A 16,472-nucleotide genomic window follows, 5' to 3' on the forward strand; every position below is an offset into this window, starting at 1 on the left:
CCAGTGCCTGTTTGAAAGGGATCCTAGACAGGACTCTTGCCTTCTTTCCATCATGTGAGGATACAACGAGAACTTGGCAGTCTGTAACCGGAAGCGAGCTCTCGTTGGAACCTGACCATGCTGACACCCTGACCTAAGATTTCCAGCCTCCAGAACTGTGGAAAATAAACTCCTGTTGGTTATAAGCCACCTAGTCTATGTACTTTATTACCAGCCCGAGCTAAGACATCATCCCCTGCTTATTTTTTAATTCCGTTTGATGTGAAGTGTCATGTTTATATCTCCACTCCTTCTCTGAAATTATTCTTGACACTTTGACCTGCTGTGATTTCTCCCTTCCCTATCTCTGAGCTCACATTACACGTACAACTCCTTGGACTCACTTCCTTGTATTGTTAATTAACTTTTCACTTGTATACATTTTATTTGTCCAGCTATATTGTAAGACTGAAGGCAAGATTGTCTTTCTCCATCTCTTCCATCCTCTTATCTTTCTCTCTCACTTTTTCTCGTGGGCTCCTCAGTTCCTAGGACAGTGCTTTGTACAAAACGGGCTCAGTGATGCTTACTGATTCTTACCGATATTTGTTGTATCAGTGGAATGATGATCTAATGGCCTGCCCTACAGATTCATCCTCTTTATTATAATATTCTTGAGAAAATAGTAAGTTGATTTTTTTTCTTTTGTGTGTGTGTGTGTGTCTTGAGCATATACTTCTTGAAAGATGTGTAATTATATTTTAGAGAAAGGCAGGGTTTCTTAACAAGTGACTTTTTTCTTTAACATAGGTCGTTAAATATAATGGCTCTTCTTGCTCCATTAAACCTTTGGGGTTGACAGTTTGATTTTTCAGCACTCTCTGCCAAAATATTGCTGAAAAATAAGAATTTGTTTTTGACAGTGTTAGTTTCCTATCTCCTTTGGGTTCTAAATCAAAGAAGTATGACATCCGGCAATCTGCACACAAGCAACTTTATTGTGATTGATGCTCTGTAATTAACAAAACTTCACATTTTAGATTGTATCTTTTTGGTGGTTATTGATAATTTAAGTCAGATATGTTAGAAAGAACTAATGGTATGGTACTTTTCCTCCTAAAGTCCCACAGTTGTGAATGGCAAAATCCCTTAGAAAAATAAATGCTCAGTTCTCTGAATCTGGACTCTCAATAATGCTTTTTGGTTTTTTATTTTTGTTTTTGTAAATTATACCTTTTGCCTTGTCCCAGTCATGCTAAGAACTGAATATTCCTGTGTTTCAACTGTGCCTGCAATTTTTAGTGTAATCCAAAGTGAGGATTTTAGACATGTTTACCTCTGTATGGGATCACAGCTTGTCCAGGTGTTCAGCTTTATTTACATTTTGATCTTTTAAACGTCTCATAGGCACAGTTGTTAAAGAAAATAAAATGCAATGTTATCATGGCTTTTGGTAGAAAAAGCAATGGCCTTTGTTTTAAGAAAAGAAAAGAGAGAGCCTAGACCAAAACCACATTTCTTTAACAATCTTGCACAGTTGTTTCTTAAATGTGGAGCTCTAATCTAAAGTCACGCTCAAGGTCTATGCAAGAAAATTCTATTATCACTGCTACCTACTTGTAGGATATTAACAAGGTATGGTATTGGAATGTCAATATTAGAGTATTTTAATTAGAAAAACAGAGGGTTTCACTGGTGTCCAGCTTCTAAAAGAAATTGTCCTAGTATTTTGGGGAACATTCCAGAATATCTTGTACTTTAAGAACTAGATATCATCTCTCTGGATTTGTCAGAAGGGAGGACCTTGCCCATAGACTTGAAGATCTAGCATTTGATATTCTGTGACCTTTTTATTCAGAATTTGTTTATCAAGCCGATGGATGGTGTATGCTCCTGCTCTTCTTCCCTTTCCTCTCCAGTATCCTTTGGAGTGAGTCCCATTTTATTCATTACCTCTGGCATGCTCTGAGAAGAGAGGGGATGAAAGCCAAGCCTGTTGCTTCTACTCTAGTTAACAACTTTGGTGAAAATTTTGAAGGTGAAAGGTTCTGGAACATTCAGAACTGAGTAAACCAACTGGAAATAAGTGAAAAGCCAGGACAATATAATAATGTCCCTCACTGCAGGCGGCTGCTCGGCTCTGGTGCTCTTTATCTGGTGCCTTTCCCTGCTTTTAGGCACCATGCAGCATGAACTGGTAAAGTCTTAGCCCACTTTAAAGAAGAAAAAAGGAAAGAAACTCCGCACACAGCTAATCTAATACATCTGGTGAAGAGCTTCAGATAGAAATCAGAGATCTTTGATCCTTGCCCATTTCTTAAATCTTTCAGCTGAGTTCCCTCATCTGCAACTTCAGGGTTGCCAAATGTGCCCTTTGTCTGTGCCCAAAATTGTGTTCCTGTTTCACCAGTGGTGGCCTCACCTCCCTCAGCTTCGGGGAACTGAGAATCCCTCTGGGTCTCTTCATATTCCCCCCACTCAGCTTGCCTTTCATATCTATTTATGAATAAAAGTGACTTTCCATTTTCATTCTCTTTACTTGCTTTTCTTCCTCTTGATGCAAAACCTGTAACATGTAATAGTGAATTTTTTTCAGACTCTGATAATATGTAAATCAGGCCTCAGTAGAAAAGTGATAAATTCACAGCCAATTAGAACAGAGAACCCATTGAATCACTCTACATTTTGCAGTGCTACAAGTAAAAAGAATGTCTTTCTCCCTCCCTTCCTTCCTTCCTTTCTTTCTCTCAGCTACCACGTGATTGCCTCTTGCCCTCCACACCAAGCTGTTTTAGAGAATGTTTCTGTGCTTTTAAGTATGTGTATTTTAAGTGCATTTATTCTTCCCCCAAAACACATGGGAGAGTAGAAAAGGAGACTAATACATTTATATCTTCAATTACTTCACGACTGACTTGATTTGTAAATTGGACAAAAGAAGTATAACTTCTCTTTAGTTTTTTGGTTTTTCTTTTTACTTTTCATCCTAGAAAAAAATTAATTACACAGAAGTAGAGAACAAAGGATAATGAGTCTCTATCCATCACTCAGCATTACCAATTATCACTTTGCTGATCTTGTTTCATCTATCCCCACCTTTTCTGTTTTTGCTTGAAAATTTTAAAGAAAATTCCAGACATATCATTTTACTTCAGGATCTAGTTTTAGTTTTTGAAACAAGAGACAATTTGGAAATATCTCCTCGTTTATGAGATGATAGGACCTTTCCACTGATTTGTTCAAGGCAATAAACAGCGCTGAATTAAAAGGCCATTATTCCATCTTAACATGTTACTGTTAGTGCTTCTTGGATATCCTTTTTTGTATATGGCTAAAAGTAAAAAAAAAATTCTCTGCCCCTCTTGACAGTTTCCATAGGAAAGTGAGGACAACTGAAGAGGACAATTTAAGTAATGTGAAAGTTATTTTCACAAATTTTTATAAATAAAGAGGAATATTGTTGTCACATCTTAGCTTTCTTTTTTATGCATATGTCTATATGGAAAATTGTGGTTTATTCTTTTGCTCTTAGCTTTGATGAATTCTTCTGTTTTATAGATAATCTAGGATACTTGAGAATGTCAGTGTGGATCTTGAGCCCAGCTTTTTCCTTAACACTAACATTTGGCTACTTTTGCACCCTGCACAGCTTGGGAACTAAAGCACTTCTTCCTAACACAATGAAACACACATAGATACACGAGCCATATGGATTTTATGCCTGATAGGAATTTATGAGTTTGATTCTCCTGGATCTCCTCCAGTTGCTAGGTACACACTTTTTTTTCTTAAAGTGTCAGTAACTCTAAATTCTTGGGGATTGGCTGCTCATTCATCCTCTTCACTGACAAATAGAAATAGGGAGGTAGAAAAATATAAAATGGTGGAAAATCCAAACACACTTGAATTTGAAATCGATTTTTATTTTTTAATTTTTTTAATATATCTTTTTAAGATTTTATTTATTTATTTATTTGTCAGAGAGAGAGAGAGAGAGTAAGCACAAGCAGGGGGAGCGGTAGACAGAGGGAGAAGCAGGCACCCAGCTGAGCAAGGAGCCTGATGTGGGACTGATCCCAGGACTCTGGGATCATGACCTGAGCAGAAGGTAGCTGCTTAACCGACTGAGCCAGCCAGGTGCCCTGAAATTGATTTTTAAATAATTTTTAGTGATATTTAGTATACATATCTTTGGAAAGTAATATATATACTGAAATTATAATACAAACTGACCAGTTTTATCTATCTTGATTTTTGCCTCCATACTGAGAATGGCCATCATCATTTACATATCAACAAAACTGACTTTCCTTAATGTTATGCTATCGCAAAAATGCTTCAGCTTTTAAAGGGCTTATTGGGGGCAAACAACAACAACAAAAACATAACATTTACAGCGTCTCTAAATTACTGACTAGAATGAATTCACACAATGAAAACCACTCCACTTAAGGTTTTCCTACCCTTTAAAAAATAACTTTTTTTCTGATTATAGAAAAGATACAGTTGTGTTTTGGTAGAAAATTTGGCAAATACATAAAAGTACAAAGAAGAAAATAAAAATAGCCAGTTGGGTTATTTTTGTGTATATGCATTTGTAAGTGTGAGAATGTGTACGTGTTTGTATATACAACTTTGTAGCAATAATACGGTTGCTTTTTTTTTTAAGATTTATTTACTTATTTTAGAGAAAGAGAGAGAGAAAGGGTGTGAGTGGGGGAAGGGGCAGGGGGAAAGGAAGAGAGAGAATCCTTAAGCAGACTCCACACTGAGCACGGAGCCCCACGTGGCGCTTGCTTCCAGGACCCTGAGATCATGACCTGAGCCAAAATCAAGAGTCAGACACTTAAATAACTGAACCACCCAGGTGCCCCTAATATGGTTAAATGCTTAAGAGTGGAGAGGGTACAGCTCTTAAGGTTGGCTACCTGGATTGGAATCCTTGCTCAGCTGCCTGCTAACTGTTCTATCTCAATCAAGTAGTTCAATTTCTCTTTGCTTGCTTCCTTTTCTAACAGATAGTAATAGTAATAATATCTACATCAGAGTTTTTTTGGGGGGGAGGTGGTTATTAACAGAATTAACTTATGTAAAACAGATAGTTAACTTCCAGGGATGTTGGCCATCATTATTACTGTCTGTGATTCACGTTTTCTTATGTCATAAATAGTCCTCAGCATACTCCTTTAATGCCTGTATTCAGATTTATGTAACATTCATATATAAATCTTTGTGAACTTTTTTAATTATTTAGCACAGATTCCAAGGAGTGAAAATTTCTATGACCAGTAGTTTGACTATGTTTAAGGGTTATTCATTAAATAAAAATATCGGACAGGCAAAAAATCTAGGAACTGGGGAAATAAGAGTGAGCAAAACAGGCCCAGAGCTAGAAGAGTAGAGGATTTTTGTGAAAAGTGGCAAGAAGGGAAAGTGCAGAGTGCTTTTAGAGTGTCACCTAGCTAAGGGTTCTAGGAGGGTTTCCCTGGAAAAGTCACTAGATACGTGTTTTGACCTAAAGTTTCTTTGCTGCCCAAATGGAGTATCTTAAACTGCTTGGTTTATTGATAAAAAGAAAATCTTACCAACAGAGGGCTGAAAAAAAATAATGAGGCAACTTAGAAAGTTGTTTGGCATTGCCTTGGATGGAGAATAAGGGATGGTGGAACGTCTTTTGGCTGCTTTTATCTTTGTGTCCTGAATTTCAACCTCCTGCTTACCACATCCAATCAATGGAAGGCTTTTGAGAGGAAAGGAAGAGAAAGAAAGAAAGAAAGAAAGAAAGAAAGAAAGAAAGAAAGAAAGAAAGAAAGAAAGAAAGAAAGAAAAGAAAAGAAAAGAAAAGAAAAGAAAAAAGAAAGAAAGAAAAAAAGAAAAGGAAGGTAAGAAGGAAGGAAAGAAGGAAGGAGGAAGGAAGAAAGAAAAAGAAAGAAACACCTCATTGGTGAACTAGGCGAGATCAGCAAATGACTTCTTTATATTATAGATTATCATTTTAGGGATACATTTATCTTATTTTATCAAAAAGCTTGTATAGTGATTGAGGTTAAGGGCATTTCTTGCATGTGTGCATCCTCATTGTCACTTACTATGGGGATTTGTACACAGTAATCTAGGCAAGTAAATAATGATGGTAGTTGGAACAAAGAGCATGTTTGGCCACTGAATTGCATGGCCAAATTCTATGTTTAACTGTGTTCTATGGAACCAGGACTAGTTCCCAGGGTAAGACTTACTTGACTTTGATCTGTCAGTTCAGTGGCCAGTAGGTAGGAAAAGACTAAGCCGGAGACTAACATGGCTCTCCCCTCCCCTGCCCCACTTTCTGACCTATGCACCTGGAGAATCTTATATTCAACTGTTCAGGGGAAGAACGCTTTGAGTAATTCTGAGGGCAAATTAGAAATGATCATCTCAATCTGAAATTAGCATGTTATATAGAATTACTTGAGAAAACTAAGAAGGGTGAAAAAAAGGATGAAAATGTAACATGGGGGTTGTCTGTGGTTAACCACATAATCCAAGTCTTCTAGTAAATAAGCTATTTCCTGAGAGAAATGTAGTTACTTTGGAAGCGGTCTCAGTGTTTAAAATCATTGATGTACCCTTTAGTATTTAAATTACAGTGATTTATGGAAGGCCACCCAGAGTGTTCCAGGGTTTCTCTAAACACCTCATGTTCCTGAAGAGCAAGTAGAACATTCAGACGGCTGGGCTCACCACGTAGGTCTATCCCCAAATGTTATTTATGAGGCGTCATTTTCTACTCAGCACCTTCAATGCTTTCACAAATTTTACTCACATGATATAATCGAAGAGACACAAGTTCAGAATGCATCCGGAACCCCACCTTTTCTCATTTGTGTTATATGTCCAAAGTTGGCAAACTGCCCACAGAACGAATTTGGCCCGGTTTTTGTAAATAAAGTTTTATTAGAACACCACCATGCCCATTCATTGATGTATTGTCTATGGCTGTTTTCATGCTACAACAGCACAGGAAAGTAGTTGTGACAGAGATGATCTGGCCAACAAAGCCAAAAATATCTACTATCTGGCTCTTCACAGAAAACATTTGCCAACCATTGTTGTACGTTTAACAAAATCTATCACAGAGGATATAATAGGTTTCTTTTTTGGTAGCAATCACATACATTAAGGATACATAAAATACATTTAATTAGAATGAAACCTTATTTCTATAGAATTTAAGAAAATTATTCAGTCTTCAAATTCAGTATTTGTGTCTCAGATTTCCTTCCCAAGAATTAATTCCCATTTAAAAAAAAAAGACATACACATTCAAAAAGTGTTTTCTTTTATTATTTCTAGTAACATATATTGTATAAATACTCTATTTTTATATGCCCTTTTACAAAAGCGATATAACTTAAAAGTTTTATCATTAGAAAGAAATGTATAAAAATAAATATGTTATTATAGGCATTTATTACAAACTATAGTCCTTCTTAGAAGGAACACACAAATACTTATAAAGTATGTAGGATTTATAGTAACATATTTTACTATATACATATGGAAAAAAAAGTCATATTCTCTTTCATAGTAGAAGAGCTGAACAGACATTCACCAGGATATGACTGTTGGACCAGCTGCTGGGGATGGACCTGCTACCCCTCAGTAGCCTCCCCACTGTGAGACAAGTGATCTCCATGTCCCCAAACACTGGGGATCCCATTCTACACACCCCATTCTTATACTGGCATTACATCCTTTTTGTATGATCACCCGGTCTTTCTTGAGACATGAACGGTTTTTTTTGTTTTTTGTTTTTTTTAACATCCACATTCCTAAAGTAGGCTTACATACAGAGGAAAGAAAATAGGAGGTACTGAGCCCATCTTGCCTCCTCTGGCTTTTCCGAGCATCTGATTCATTGCTGCTTTTTTAACCCTTGTAGACTTCCTGCATTTCTACAAACACGTGGAATTATTTGTCAAAATGAAATCACGAATAAAGACACAACAAGGGAACAAGAAAGTAAAGATGGAGTTCACTTGAGTCATCTGAGGTTGTTAAGTATTTCTCTCGCGGTGGACAGTCTTGAATTCTTACCTCTGGGTAGAAAAGATGGCAGAAACAGGTAGCAGCCATAATCAGTGCTGGTTAAAGATGCTATTTGTACCCTTTTCCTCCCTCCGTTGTTAGTGAGGTAAAGTAAGCCCTGTCTGAAACTAAAAAAAATCTCTTCTCTCTCCTGCTTTCCATTCCCCAAACCGCCTGATACAAAGTATTTAATCAGTACCACAAAACAGGGATTGTATACTCCTTAAACTAAGTGTGACAATCATTTCTATTTTTTTTTTTTAAAACTTGTCATAGATGTAACAAAAGGAATAATAATAATGCCCTGGGGCTTTATCATGCTATATCATTGCTCAGAGATTAATAACCCTCCTTAACTACCCTATCAGATTTGTAACTGGCAGGATATTCTGACGATCTAACTTCTTCTCTACCTACCTCTACCCTCCCAACTCCTCGACACTCCTTGTCGCTCACTGGCAAGGTACACTGGATCCCTCCAGCCTTCTTGATTTCAGTGCATCAGCCCTTCCACACCTCGTCCTTCCCTCAACACCGACGCTGCTTAACTACATTCTGCCATCGTACAAAAATCTATGTAATGCTTCGGTTTCTTCAAAGGATCACAGCTCTCGTGAGACAAGACCCCCCCATCGTGGGACAGACACTGCAAGGTTCTCTTTTTGTAACCCTTCCCGCAGGTCTTGGAACATGGGGACCAATCCCCTAGCTGCCAGTGGGGGCAGGGCAGGTCCGCGCAGGGTCTGGTGCTGGCCGGCTTCACTTCCTTGGCGCATTCGGAGGCGGGCTGCCCGTTAATGTCCCGGCACTCCACCAGTCTCCGCTGCCAGCCCCGTCCGCACGACTTGGAGCATTCGCCCCACTCTTCGATGACCCATTCGGAGAAAGTAGGGATGGCGTTGAAAGACTCCTTCTTCTTCTTCACAAAATAGGTGTACTTGATTTTGGGGCGGAGGGCATTGCCCACTGTGAGGACCTGGATGGTTATGGGCTCTTTGAGAGGGCTGAAGCTGCGGATTCTTTCCAACGAGGCGGAGGAACCACTGTACCTTAGGACGGTCCCTTTGTAGGTAATGTCTTGCTCTAAAGTGGACAGAGTGAAGTCGCCATTCAGGATATAGGTGCCATCAGCAGCTCTGATGGCAAGATAGCTCCCATTATTTCTGGATCCCCGGTGATTCCGCTGCTTCACTTCAATGTTTGTGGCTCCAGCCGGAATTGTGACGATATCGTGATATCCAGGTCTGCGGGCCAGAAAAAACAGACAGAAGAATCTCTCAGTCCCTTGGCTAATTCTGTTACTTAGCCTGAAACCGTACTCGTCACTGAGCGTGTGATTTTTACCAGACTCGTAAGATCACATCTAAATAATATCTTTGGGAGTACATTTTAAAACTCACTTTGCACTGGTCACCGAGCCTGATGTTTTCTTGCACGTAGATCCGTTTCCTCCACAGATGCCACATTTATCAAACTTCTTTTTGGAGTCTATGATACGATCGCAACCAGCTTTTACACACTGTCCCTGCACGCAGACGGAGGTGGAATCTGGGCTACACGGGGTACCGTCAACCACCTGAAGAAGGGAAGAGCAATATATCTGGTGTTACGCGTTAACATAGGAAAGAGATGATGCCCTGATAATTAGGAAAGTTTCTCTCGTTAACATAATGTCTCTGCTTTCCCGACCATCATAGTTAAAAGAGAACTCGACGTCTGTCATGTACTACCCTTCTTGGTGACTTTTTCCCCCAGTAGATGCAGACGTTTGAAAAAATTATAAATTGTTTTGATGATTTGTTTATTGACCTATCTCACTTCTAGGTAAGGTCAATGAAAGCAGAGCTTGTCACTTTGTTTCTTGCGGTCTGCTCGGTGCCTAAAATAATATCCGGCAATCGTAGATGCTGAATATTGTATGTTAAATCTGCAGCCGGGAAGTATTTTCACAGCCTACGGTGATTACGGCACATGACAACCTCAACCAAAATTCATTTCCTTTTTTTTACCTCAGAACCAGATTTATCCCCTCGGCTAAAGAGCAAAATGATGCTTTTTCTAGTTCCATATATGTCCTCAAACACAAGAGTTACCGACGCCCAGACTTCATTTTAATAAGTCCATTTGCACATGCTACTGCCAATCACCAGTTAGTACTTTGGTCCTTGTTTAAGCTATTTTCCAAAACCACTGGGTGGTTGCCATGTGAATTTATCTAACCATAATGGGCTTTTCTTTGTATATCAGAGTAATAACAAGCAATGATAAGAATCCTGAGTGCTGGATTCAAGCTTTATTCATAACTGACGACAGTACCCTCAAAGTGGGCAGTTGCCAATGTATCTAGAAGACAAGGAGATCCGATTTGAAATGGAACATGTTAATATATAAACTAATGAAACTGCATCATAGGTTGTGTGAAAAAGTCACAGTTCAAGCCCTCGTTTCTTAGGCAAGAGTATGAATGAAAGTAACTACCTTGGGCTGCAAAACGAAGAAGAAGCCAATGCCTTTGGCTTGACAGATGAGCTTGCATCTGTCCTTGGGTGAGACTCCAGCATACTTGGGTGTCCACTCCACTGCGGGCCCACTCCCAAAGGAGACTTTAGAAAACTCATTGTGTGCCTCACATTGTTCCTCTCTAAAGGTTTTTCCTGGAAAGAAAAGGATACAATGACATCATCAGTTTTCAACCCTTATCTGCTGGCTTGTGGCCACATGGTTTTTGGCCCATGTCTACTCACCATTGTTGTCTGGACAGTCCTCAATGTTACATGACCTGTAGCGCACGCGCTTGCCTTCACAGTACTTCCCTCCATTTTTGGGGACCGGGTTGTCACATTCCCTCATTGTGTACTGAACTCCTCCACCACACGTTCTCGAACATTCTCCCCAGGGTCCCCATGGTCCCCAGCTTCCGTGAACAGGAGTCTGAACGGGGACACAAGCGATCAACATTAGAACTCTCTACAGAGGTCTTTTTAGGAAATAAAAAAGAAAAATAAGGGATAAAGAATCAGCTGTAAAAAGAATCATCAAAGCCACAGACAGGGATGTTTACGGTGGTATCCGATGCTCTAGCATCACTTTGCTCCTTCCAATTCTGAATTTTAAAGGAGTGTGCACATGTTGCGATAGAAAAACTCACATGGAAGTGCATCTTGTCCGTCTTGTTGACACACTTGCCGTTGATACACCATCTGCCTTCCCCACAGCTGGTGCCGTCTGCCCAGGGGAAGTGTTTGGTCTGACACACCAGCAGCCCGCCAGATGTGCCTGTGCACCAGAGAGTCATGCACGTGCTGGCTGCATCCAGGCAGTGTCTGGAGTCCTCCCCAAAGGTAAACTGGCACTGTCGGCTGGCATCATACAAGGTCCCGGGGAGATCCGAGGGGAGCTGGATGGGGCTCTGGGGCTTGTCCATCAGACATTCCCCTGCAAAGGAAATGCCAACTCGTATCGTAAAGCAGGAAATGAAAACACAGTGAAGGCAGATCAGTTTCAGAAGATAGGTATCACAGGACATGAGATATAGCAGAGTGATCTGAACACTAGAGCTTCTGGGGAAAATGCCAGAGAGGTTTTAAATGATTTGTAAAAGACTGTCCTCAAAGGGGTATTTCTGCGTTAACAGTGATGGTAAGTTATTGTTCTGCTAAAAAACTCAAGTTAATGTTCGTTAGGAGCTACTCGGCCAGAAGAATTATCTGTTATTGGGAACTGAGATCTAAAAACGTATGCTCTTGACAATGAGAGTAATTTGGAAGGAGGAGAAATAAAAAGAACCAAAAAGGAGAGAAAGAGCTGGTTTAACTAGAACCTTCCATGTGGAAGCTGGATTACATCTAGAAAGAGGAGCTCAAGCATCTTACCATGACCATTATCCAGAAATGATGTAATCATGTAGGCACTGCAGGGAGACCAAGGCTGGCTGTGGTTCAAGTTGGAAAGCATTGACGCCATCATGTGGGAATTCTGGTCAATGCCATTAATGCTGGCACACTGCTTTGCATCGTCATGGGGCATGTTAAACACGTGGCCTAAGGAGCAACCCGAAACCCACATCAAAATATAGGTCATTTGCAGCATGTTCCCCCCCATCGGGGATTCATCTGTCTCAAAGTGATATTTCTAGAAGAAATGAACTAGTTTGGACACGACGTGCCTGTTTTTCACAAGGTGCAAACAAATAGGTGAATTTCCAAAGGTCCAGAGCCCCTCCTATGTTATTTTGAATCCCAATAAGGTTGGCCGTGTTTAGAATAGTGGAAAAAAAAAAAATGCTTCCCGCAGTTTCTAGAAAGCTCTGGAATCTAAAATAGCAATATAACCTGCCAGCTCCCCCCGTCCCCCATTCAATGAGCACACGGTTTATTGGTCTGATAACTCATGAAGCAGACTCCACTCCTACCCTGAAATGGACTCACCTAGTTCATGAGCTGTGGTGAAGGCGGCTTGCAAGCCATCATCTTCTATGACTGAGCAGCTTCGGCTGGGATCACATATGGTTCCAACATCAGCCATCCCAAGAGTGTCACACGTCTGGGCCCCACACAGGTCCTAAAAGGAACAGAGGTGGGTCCTGACTCATAGGGACAGAGAGCACGAACCTTGGGACCTAACCTTTTGGCAACATGTATCTCCACGTTTGTTTGGGAGCATTTCCACTCACTGTTGCTGAGCTGTCCTTTTGGGACCACTCTGGGCGACTTTAATTAAGATTTTTCTCTAATGCTATTCAGACAGGACTGTGAGACTTGAGATATTAAAATTAAGGAAGACCTAAGGAAAAGGGACCAGGCTAGCCAATTAAAAAAAAAAAAAAAAAAAAAAGGAAGTGCAAAAACTGGGGAAATGCCTTGTGAGTGTTTGCTTGTGATACAGCGGCCTCCCCAGAGGCCAGTCCTGATCTGCAGGGTCTTGCTCTCACCTGCCTGGTGAAGAGAATCGCCGTGTCATAGTGCTCTCCATCCCGGTCACTGGGCGGGTTGTGCTGCTTCTGCCAGTTGCAGAAGTTCCGTAGAGTGAGGGCGGCGTTGGAGGTCACTTCTGGCCCCTTCTGCTCCTCGTAGATGACCAGGATCTTCACTACCACCAGGCTCACTGAATTCCGGATGCTGGGGTGTTTGTACAGTCTGGCTGCCACCGAGAACAAGGTAAGCAGGTAGTGCTTCAGGCCGCTGCCGTGAAACTCGGCCATGGACTGGTCGGCCACGAGCATGGTCTCCACATAGCGGTGGCTGGACACAAACCGCTTCTTTCTTACGCTTCCAGCTCCTGTCAAGAGACAAAAAAGATCGTTTGCTCAGGGGCAGTCTTGCCAAGAATAGTGACCTGCCCAGAGTATATAAGGAAAGCCTAACCCGTCAAAGCAAATAAGCCAAAAATATACCTGGAACAACAGTAACAAAAATATTTGCACCTCTTTTCACTGAGAGTGTTATTTTTAAAGTTTTTTTTCCCCTTTATTATTATTTTTTTTCTGTCTACCTGAAATATAAAAGCCATGTGAGTCAGTGAGGGTTCAGCCTTTTTTTTTTAAATTTTTTTTTTTTGGTGAGCAGGATTTCTTTTGTCGTCTTTGAAATCCTATAAGCTGAACAAGGCAGTATGCTCATCATCCTACCCAGCTGTAGTAAAAACTTGGAGCAAGGGCAGCCTGCAGAGCCCCTGAGTCACTCTTTCACAGGCCAGGACTCAAATCCTGAATGAGATCATCCGACTCCACGTGGAAGGCCCAGGGCAGGGCTGGGGCCTCTGCCAAGGGGCCGGGCCTGAAGGAATCTCAGCCTGCTCTGCTCTCTCATTCCAGGGGTCCCTGGGGGTGTTCTGCTCTTGCCAAATCCGGGCACAAGGACCACACACTCTGCCCAGCAGCCTACTGCCCTACTCCCACTGCCCCAGGGAACTAAAGTTCCTGCCTTGAGCTGTGGGGCCACGTTTGATTATGCAGAAGAGAGCCCTCTGTCTCTTGACTGAAAACCCAGCCCCCAGGGGAGCCCTAACTGGACGCTGACCCTGTAAGGGCTTCAAGGAGCAGATGTCCAGGGGGAAAAGAGGAACATCCGAAAACAAGACACGTGACAAAGTTAAGGACGAAAAAAGGCACCAAAGTGATAGAATGAAGAGGACAGGACAGTAAGCACCGCACACCACTGAAAGAGTCAGGGTGAGGCGTTGCAGGAAAGATGAGCAGTGACTAACGCTCAACCGAGCTTGAGAGCAGAATTTTGGCCGCGAGAGGGAGCGCAAACTGGGAGGCCGGGTGGGAGGCGCGGAGAGGCGGGGCCGGCTGGGCAAAGACCTCCCAAGCAGGTTCTGCAGAGGGGCCCCGCCGCCGCCAGCCGGTCGGGGTCAGCCTCTTAAGGGGGAAAGGGGCGCAGGCGGAGGCCAGCGGAACAGAAATCTAGCGCAGGCTAGGATCCTGTACAGGCTCGCGGGTTGCGCTCTGCGAGGTTGCCGTCGCTCCTCCGCCCGCCATCTCCGCCCTCCTCTGGGCGCAGGGTGCGCGCACGGGCAGCACCTACGAGACCTAAGCGCAAAGTTGCAACCCGACCGAAGAACACATGCACCGGCGTTAAAAAGAAACTAACAGGACGGCAAGAAGTCATACGCGCTCACACTAAACTAAGGTGGAAGGAGTAGGGTTACCAACTCCTCCCTTCCCTGTCGAAAGGCTGCGCCTTAGCAGAAAATCGCTGATTTGTCTGTCTTCTCTTGATCATTCGTTATTCGGGCAAACGGGATTCTGTTCTAGCAGGATGGGCTGAGTTCGACAACCATAACCTCAAGCCACATTCTTCCACACCTGGCCTCCGTCCTTTCCGCAGACATATGTGCCTGCCTGCGCACAGGAGTTCACCCTCAACACGCGCCGCACAGAGACAGTGGGGAAAGGGGGATGAATGGAGAGACAAGTGAGAGCAACTCTTCAGGGATCCATACCTGTCGGCTGTCCCGCCCGCTGCGGCGCCGGATCCCGCCGCGGCCACTGCGCCCGGGCGTTCTCGCCCTCCCGGCCCGCGCCCCTCGCGATCCGGGTCTCGTCGTCCGTGACCCCGCACTTGGCGCCGCCGCCGCCCCGCCGCCTCCGCCGCAGGAGATGGAACTGGGGCCGCTCCGGCGGCTCCTCCCCGGCGGCGGTGGCGGCGGCAGAGGGGGCGAGACCCTCGGTGGCGGCGACGGGCGCGGGCTGGATGAAGTACTCCTCGCCCTGCAGGTAGAAGGCGCCGCGCACGCCCTCGCAGAGGCTGAGAGCGGCGGCCGAGCCGGAGTCGCCGTTCACCGTGCCGGAGTAGAAGCAGTGCGCCAGGTCGCCGGCAGTGTCCGGACGCAGCGCGTCGGGCCCGGGCCTGCGCCCCACGGTCTGCAGCGTGAAACCCGGCGCCAGGAAGCCGCGGTCGGGCTGCAGCTCCAGGTGCAGCTGCCGACCGAAGGCGTCCAGGCGGAGGTGCGTGGTCGTGTGTCCCGGTGCGCGCTCCAAGGCGGGCTGCACCAACTCCTCGTCTTCCTCTGCGGGGCGCCCGCGCGCGCCCGGCAGGAGCAGCAGCGCTGCAGCGGCCGCGAGCAGTAGCAGCGCGGGCGCAGGCTGTGAGCTCCGAGGCCGCCGCGCCGGCTCCGCGTTCCCCATGTCGCTGCCTCCTGTGCGCCTTCGAAACCCCGCGGGGACCGGTCGCTGCACCCGAGTCCCGGGAGGCACCGCGCGCCGCAGTGCACGGAGCGAGGGGGCTATTGTTCGGGTCGGGAGCACAGAGCCTCGCTGGCCTCACTCTGGGTTGTTACAGTTACTATTATTCTTTGAAAGTGCGCGCAGAGCCGGCCGCGGACAGGACTCCCGGAGTCACTGGGAAAGAGGCGCTGCAGTTCTGCGGGCGCGCGGGAAGTTTTTCTTCTAGCGCAGAGTTGGAGGCACCGCGCAGCAGGGACTGGCAGGGAGGCTGCTTGCAGGGACGAGGAGTGCCCTGGGACGCCTCCGGGGCAGGGGGCAACGGGCAACGCGAGGATCGGTGCCTGGAGCCCCTCTTCGGTCTCCGCCTTGGCCGCAGGGCTGCTGGCTTTGCGCAAGACTCGGTCCTCTCGGCCCTACTCTGCTGCGCCCTGGCTTTGCAGTGGCCCCTGGCGTGGAGCCGCTCTCCAGCGAGTGCAAAGAACCAGGCGGCCCGGGCCGCCCTTTTATAGTCTCGACTGCGTCTCCACCTCCCTCCCCCCACCCTTCTCTTTCCCTCTTGGCCGCCTTTCCATCCCAAAGACACCGCCCCCTAAACTCCGTCGGTGCTAAACCGCGCTCAGCGCCGCGGGCCCGGGCGGGGGAGGGGACGGCCTCCGCGCTGGCAGGGCGCCAAGGCCTCGTCAATCTGGGGGCGGAAGACGCAGGAGGGCCGCTGTGACCAGCACTTTGTGCGTCTGGGGCTGATGCGGGGAGAAGG

The 16,472-nt window shown here is 44.7% G+C and overlaps 1 protein-coding gene across 1 annotated transcript; it reads right to left on the minus strand.

The window, feature by feature from the left end:
• Nucleotides 1–6,892: 6,892 nt before the first annotated feature.
• Nucleotides 6,893–16,187, minus strand: ADAMTS1 (ADAM metallopeptidase with thrombospondin type 1 motif 1). Its single transcript, XM_031034153.2, has 9 exons — nt 14,992–16,187; nt 12,977–13,323; nt 12,474–12,606; nt 11,919–12,086; nt 11,195–11,481; nt 10,791–10,977; nt 10,525–10,700; nt 9,447–9,622; nt 6,893–9,290 (listed from the first exon to the last, which is right to left on the minus strand). Exons 1-9 carry the CDS (start codon nt 15,674–15,676, stop codon nt 8,591–8,593), a joined length of 2,859 nt encoding a protein of 952 aa, XP_030890013.2. The 5' UTR covers nt 15,677–16,187; the 3' UTR covers nt 6,893–8,590.
• Nucleotides 16,188–16,472: the final 285 nt, after the last annotated feature.

This window comes from Leptonychotes weddellii, chromosome 1 (genome assembly GCF_054177405.1).
Source record: "Leptonychotes weddellii isolate Sample4059 chromosome 1, ASM5417740v2, whole genome shotgun sequence".
Lineage (NCBI taxonomy): Eukaryota > Metazoa > Chordata > Mammalia > Carnivora > Phocidae > Leptonychotes > Leptonychotes weddellii.

What these genes read in the sequence shown, in the direction of transcription:
- ADAMTS1 (XM_031034153.2), bottom strand. Translation starts at nt 15,676, where the DNA reads ATGGGGAACGCGGAGCCGGCGCGGCGGCCTCGGAGCTCACAGCCTGCG. An exon ending in GCGGGCGGGACAGCCGACAG is followed by an intron (nt 13,324 to 14,991) that starts GTATGGATCCCT and finishes GTCTCTTGACAG; the next exon opens with GAGCTGGAAGCGTAAGAAAG. An exon ending in TCTTCGTTTTGCAGCCCAAG is followed by an intron (nt 9,623 to 10,524) that starts GTAGTTACTTTC and finishes TCCCTTCTTCAG; the next exon opens with GTGGTTGACGGTACCCCGTG.